The sequence below is a fragment of the Sphaeramia orbicularis genome, chromosome 12 (assembly GCF_902148855.1).
Source record: "Sphaeramia orbicularis chromosome 12, fSphaOr1.1, whole genome shotgun sequence".
Classification (NCBI taxonomy): Eukaryota; Metazoa; Chordata; class Actinopteri; order Kurtiformes; family Apogonidae; genus Sphaeramia; species Sphaeramia orbicularis.
This window is the reverse complement of record NC_043968.1, coordinates 45,083,117-45,090,270: the sequence shown is the minus strand read 5'-3', so window position 1 is coordinate 45,090,270 and position 7,154 is coordinate 45,083,117. Positions and strand designations below refer to the sequence as shown.

The window sequence follows — 7,154 nt, the reverse complement described above, 5'->3', positions numbered from 1 at the left end:
GTTGTGCGTTTTTATGTAAATTTTAGCTTCATGGTATTTGGAATGGACCACAAACACAAATTATTCAACCAACAAGACACTTAAATATAGATATAAAGAGCTCATTGGGGTTTTTACGACATTTTGTAATTTAATTCACAAGTAGAAGCACGCTGAATTAACCTGTTGTCATGGTAACTGCAGCTGTGACAGTTTACGATCTGAATTCACAAATGAGAAGTCATCGAACATTTTAGAAAGATACTGAAGGATACAAAAGGAAATCACCGAGGTTTCCGTTGGTATAAGATAAAAACTACATAGTAAACGGTGAACAATGTGGAATCAAACATCATTTTAAGTTTTAATGCAAAAAGTGTATAGTATGATGAACTAGTGAAATCAGAACATACAGCCAAACGAATACAAGGGCTGCAACAAAAAATTAAATACGTTTCTGTGTGCTTTGGGAAATAATTAAAATATAAGTCTCAATACCTTCATTCAGAACAGGAAAAAAACGTGAAAATCTGTTTTTAGGAGTATGAAGTTAGGCTAAAACAAGATCAGATGAGATAGGTTATTTGTGACATGCACAGTTACATATTACAAAGCACAGTGAAATGTATTTTTGTTCCTACGACCAATAGGAAAATAGGGGAAAAAAAGACATACAGCACACATTTGAAAAAGAAGTATATAAAAATGTAAAGGTATGTATAAAAAGTAGCTCTGTTGTGTACAAACAATTTACAGTATTGGGAGGTGGACAAGGTACAGTATTTCGGACAAGCAAAGCAAAGTCTGTTAAATAAATCCTCATTGTCAGCATGAATAATCTATACCACGCTATCACCATGCACTTATTAAACAGCGTTTGGTGGTTGTGTTGATGTTGCCGTAAATGGATCCGTCGTGTGACCTCTGACCCGGGCAGAGGATGTGGCGGGTGCAGGCATAGGCTCGTGCGTTCCACCGGCTCACTACCGTGTACTGTCTCTTTAAACGCCTCGTGTTGTTACAGGAAGTGTAAGGGGTGTTTCCAGCTGATCTGCACAACAGAAGGACCACAGTCTCCCTGTGTTACCCGACCTACCTGCTCTTCTCTCCGGCCCCACATTGAGGAGGAGACCGGTACTAGACACCGACCCGTCTGTACCGTCATATCGGGGCTCTTGTTAGGGATTAAACACAGGAAGGGTCGGGAGGGGGGGTCCTCGGTGGCCTCCGCTCCGCTTTAGCCGTCAGTTAGCTACCGTCAACCGGTGGAGGTTCGGTCGCCGTTAGCTCGGACTGTCATGATCCCAGCTCGGAGATGGCGTCCTTCCCCGGTTTGTGTAAGGCTGTCGGGCCCGCGGAGGAGGAGAACGGAGAGCTGGACCAGTCTCTGCAGCAGATGCTGAAGGCCATCACCGACGAGAGGAACCGACTTAACATCCGACAGGAGATCAGCGGACTGGGTGAGCTCCGACACTGCACAACACCATTCCGTTTGTGTATTTGTGTGGATGTGTGCTGCTCCGGAGTCACTGTGGGGGTTCCCTGCACGGTTTTACACACTTTGACTCATACTGAAGGCATTTATGTTGTGTATTATTTACACACAGCAGCATGTCTCCTGTCAAACTGTGGCCATACACTTTGACAAAGTACTGAGGAGTCATTATCTGTCAAAAATGTGCTGTCTTATTATGTGCAAATGTGAGACAAAAGTTTTACGACACAGCAAATCTCTACTTTTCCGTTACTTGAAATATAGCATAACCTTATGTAAATGAAAGTTTGCAAAAGCCCACTTGTATAAACAACAAGTTACATAAATGAACGTCTTATGCTGAAACACTATTTTTAAAAGAAGAAGAAAAGAAATAACATTCATAGAAGAAGAATCTTTATTTGTTAATATTTACATGCAGACATAAGATAAGGTTTGACTTTATTGATCCCACTGTGAGGGTATTACAGTGCTTACTCACTAAAATACGCCATCAACAAATGTGTTCAGTATCTTTTATGTTTGAAAAAACTCAACATATGTATAAGATAAGTAAAAGGATAGATGCAGAGTAAACTTCAGCATAAAAATGATCACTGCCTTAGAGTAACACACTTGTAATCGTTATTTATTATATGACATAATTTAGCAGTTAATTTTATTCCTGAATGATCTGTAGATAAAATTCCCACTGACTGTAAAGAGTCTAAAGTAATCATAAAAGTTCCACAACAATCTCCTACACACTTAAATAACGTAATTTCATGTTTTCATGCTAAAAAATGTTGATATAACAGTGAAATAAATAGACAAAAGCAGCAAATTGTCACATTTGAGCAGCTTTGACCTCACAATCAGCTACACAAATGGTACCAAACCTTATTTCTTTTCTCTTTGCATGTGATTAAATTGTTCATTCTAGGGTTTTAGTGCAACAAAACTACTAACCTGAACATTCAACAAGATAATGATGGGTATTTTTCACCTTTGTTGTACATACTTCATAGACAAATTATTTACCAAAAGTATTAGCTGAGATTGGATATGCTTTCTACTGAGCCTATTTGACTCATTGCATTAAGTTTTTACGTCTACCTTTGACTTCTTATCAAAGAACCAGATACGTCCTAACACGTCATTTATCTTTAGGGAAGTATGATGTCTGTCACAGACTATCAGCCACTAAAACTGTTGATGGGAAACATAAAAAGCTCCCGCTGATTGAATTTTGGTCATAAATGGTTTAATTGGAGAAAAAGGTCAGCCTGGAGGGTGAGGGATCTGGTTGAGGAGCTTTTATTGCACGTCACTCTTCATCTCACCTCATTTTTGGTCAGTTTTAATGTTAATGTAAAAGGTTAAAATGCCCCAAAACACGCTAACAGACTCTAGATCAGTTTCATATGCGGTTTGCATCATGAATTCATTTGTATAGAAAATCTAAGCACTTTAATCCTCTTGGATAAACCGTCAGACTGTCGAGCTGCTGTTTAGTCTCCCACGGTAACCACTCTGATGTGGGTTCCTTGTGGCGTGAGTCTTCACCATTAGCACTGACTGTAGCTTGTGGACGTCTGTAGATACAATCAGGCCCACCATGAGCTCTCATGAGGCCGTTGTGGTGTTTGTTTTTGTGGGTCGTTTGTTCGGACGAAGAAATCAATAGAGCTCTGTTCCTCTGCTGTGATTTCATCACAGCACATGTGCCTGTGTTGACTCAGTGCGCTACTACTTCTGCATTGTCGCTGAACAATGACAAAAGGGACCTGAGTGTGACTGTGGTTAATATATGACCTTTAAGGAAAAAATGCCAAAAATCCCCCGGTGGCAGCCTCTACAACTGGTGTATCTGACTTGCTTTTTGCTTAACATCACTTTAAAATGAATATCTGTTAAAACAACAACGTGAACAGCATTTTTCACTGTTTGACGACAGTTTATGGTACAATCAGTTCATACTCTTTTACTTTATCAGGGCAGAAAGCAGTAACTACAGAGGTAACGAAGTTGAGAAATAAAGGTTTAACCCTCCAGAGTCCAGAGTTACACTAAAAATAAATATTATTCAAATGGTATTGAATTATACAGTAGCTTTTTGGTTTCATTTGAATCACTGACTTCACACAGTGTAGATGTTGATACAATGACAATGCTACTTCAATATATATGAATTAATGAATATGTAACTAAACAAGTGGTGCCAGGCACAACAAATCCCGCACTTCGCATGTATTTCGCCCATTATAAGTAAATGGGAAGATTAAAAAAAAAAATCATAAAAAATGTGAACTTTGACCTACCTTTCTGAAAATGTAATGTGATGTATTCTGGGTCACTGGCAATATATAAACCCAATTTGGTATGAATTGAACCAATAGTTTTACAGCTAAAGTGTTAACAAACAAACGGAACCAAAAACAATGTCCCTTGCCTCCCCTTGGGGGGACGGGGTAAATATAATGCAGCTGAAACATAATGATGCTGCAGACCTGACCTCCTTGGACTAAAGGAACATGAATAATCCTCCACACATGTCTTCACTTAATGATTAATAGTTCTTTAGTGCATATGATTTCCATAAAAATACCCAAATAGCAAAAATATGGAGAATCTAAACCTCGATATGTGGAAGGTCTTTATCGGCACAAGTATTATATTTATGACCTAATGAACATTGTGGGGTGGGGGTCTATAATCACTCTTAGAGGGATTGCCAGTTATCCAGTGGACATCCAGGGTTTAAAGATTAGAAGGTTTCTGCACAAATTTGGGAAAATCATAAAATATGGATCATTAAGTCTGCAGCTGATGTTGTTTTAAAAATAGAAATGGACAATAATTGCCTGCCCTTTGCAGTTCAGGACAGTATGCTATTAGGCCCTATGTAAGTCTGTTAAATTTAGTAGGTAAATATTGTACATCTATACATTATTAGTACAGTATGTCAGTATTGTCATTCCTGCTGAGGATGCATGTCACAACAGTTACACAGGTGTGTTACCAATTGGTGTGTGATCATTACTGATGCCTTGGAGTGAAACAGAGGTGTAAATGAGATGTTGTAGAGTTGTGACTAAGGCCATGTCCACATGAAATCACATCTTTTCCTATCCAATAATTTTCTTTGTCATTTTCAAAAAAGTCCTCCGTAAAACACGGAGTCATTTCAGGAAATATCTGCATCCACACGAAACCACTGAAAACGACTGAAAATGATGTAGTACAAATACCAGGTCTGTATGTGGCGTTGTAATGCTCTCGCAAAAAATAGAGAAGAAGATGTGGAGCATGTGCATAAAGCTTGCTTGGTTTTACCGGGTCTGATCCAGTATTACCTCCTGGTTGCCCCTCTCTGCAATAGATCCAAGAGCATGTAGTGAATATTATTAGCTATGGTTGTTCATTGCTCATTGTAATGAAAGAGTAGCCAAAGATTTTGATTAAGTATTTCCAATAAACTCAATAGCTGTTGTAGCACAAGCACTATTCTGTAGTCCGCCATTGTTGTTGTTGTTGTTGTTGTTGTTGTGATGTGGCGTTTTGCTTCTGGGGTGAAAGGTTTGAAAGGTTGGGCTACGACATCATCGTTTTAGAAAAGTTGCAGTTTGGTTGTACAGACAAAGACATGAAACAGGCGTTTTCAAATTTATCCACTGTGGGACCTGGTTTCAAAAAGTTGCAGTTTCAGTGACTGGACATGCCAGTTTTGTGTGGACAAAAGGCCTATTTGATACAAAACTTTTGCAGCTACAACTGAAACCGTCTTTGTATGGACAGGGCCTGAGTATGAGGTTCATATACGTAGCCTGTTATCCCACAGTACAGGTGAGGTGAACTGTTACCCGGTGTTTCTCTCCTTTGGTCATAGTACCAGCCTTTATCTCTGTCCTTGGCTGGTCCTTCACTCTACTGTCTGACTCAGGTCTGATGACGCCCACAGTGACTCAGGCTTTTACTGAAGATGGAAAAATCCAAATGATAATAATAATACATTGTTTTGTCATTTTCTTTGTCAATTTAGTTATTATATAAAGCCTCTCTTGTAAACACACTGATCACATGATTTTCTATTCCGATTTTATTTTCCCCACAAATAAAAACTAGGGTTTATATGTTTTACCTGTTAAATAGTACGATGCAAGTAGTGTTACAAAAATAAAATGTGTCCTCTAAACTCTGGAGTTCAGTCCAACAGAGACCTGAACATCAGTGATTCAGATTAATTACCTCCACACTGCAAAGTCTAGACCTCCACAGTGAAAAACGTCCTGCTATAAATACACTGACATCATTATCGGCTTTAATGTTGCACAGTTTGTCGTTCAGTGGTAGAGAAATGGAGTGATCAGTAGAATCAGGTCGCTCACACGTCTTCATAAACTGATGATGTGTTTGAGTGCGGTGCCACTGTACAATAAAAATAGCTGTGTGTGTGTGTGTGTGTCTGTGTGTGATCTGTGGGAGTCAGATTATTACAAATCCTACTGAATTTTAGGTGCAGATGTTGTGGCTGAGGTGTGAAACATTGAGCCACGTTTGTGTCAAAAACTACCAGAATGCTTTCCATCTGTAAGGTAGATGTACATCAGTCTATAATGCAGTTTCTGTTAGTATATACTCTGGATGTACATACAGTATGTGTGTGTGTGACCGTGGGCCATCACAAACAGAAGGAGAAAACGGTAGGAGGGCTTCCATCTGTTTACATTGTACAGTCTGTTGAACTGCTCTTCCAAACATTAGATGGGACATATTGTATTCTGCTCTTGGATTGCCCTTTTACTTTACATAATGTTACGTCAGATGTTCCTGTTAAATGTGGATCAAGTTTTTAGTACTTTCCTGACAAACTGATGTTCATGATCATCTATTCAGACTGAAGACATGGATAGAGCCACACAGGGTCACACACTAAAGTGAAGCCTTATGATTGTGTTTTGTTTTGTGTTGTGTGTTTTTTTTAAATCCTTATTTAGAGCTTGGGGAACACAAGAGGTGATACATAGGGATGGAAGTCCAATAGTTTAGTTCCTTGGAATCGTTGGTCTGCTTGTGTAACAATTCTGCTTGTTGGTTCCGTGACATCATCGTGTTAAATGTGTCATACGGCTGTTTACTTATTTTGGTTCAGAAGCGTTCTAACATATGGCTGTATTTCACCAGTAAAAACGACACTAGGACCATTTGCAACAGTTGCAGAGCTTCCATTATGACAAAGGGGGAAATACCTCCAATCTGCACAAACATTTAACCACAACATCCAATTAAACTGCACCAATGTAATGTCTGTAATTGGCTGCTTAATGAAGGGAGCGGTGACTCTGTAAGCAGAATGTACAACAAGGTGTCCTCTGTCACAGTAACATTAAACTCCTCTGGGTTCTGTTTAAAGCTGCACAATATATTGTTTGAGCATCGTCATCGCGATGTACTTGTGCGCAATAGTCACATCGCAGGTCTTGCAATGTAGGAGGAAAATGAATTCAACATGCTCTCATCTAATTTCAACCTTTCACAATTGTTCTTAATCAGTTTGGAGTGAGTCACTGGTAACAACATTGAAAAATTAGCAACGAACCAGAGAAAATCACAGAAAATGACTTGGTGCCAAAAAGAAAAGCAACGTCAGCTACAAGAAGGATGATACTGAAACACGTGTTCTGTGTCGACAGTGCCTTCC

At 39.1% G+C, this 7,154-nt stretch overlaps 1 protein-coding gene across 1 annotated transcript in view; it reads left to right on the top strand.

Moving 5' to 3' along the window:
* Positions 1-993: 993 nt before the first annotated feature.
* Positions 994-7,154, top strand: part of kiaa0930 — a 38,443-nt gene continuing 32,282 nt past the window's right edge. The window contains exon 1 of the mRNA XM_030149056.1: positions 994-1,439. Coding sequence (XP_030004916.1) covers positions 1,295-1,439 — 145 coding nt within the window. The 5' untranslated portion in view covers positions 994-1,294. The remainder of the gene's footprint in view (positions 1,440-7,154) is intronic.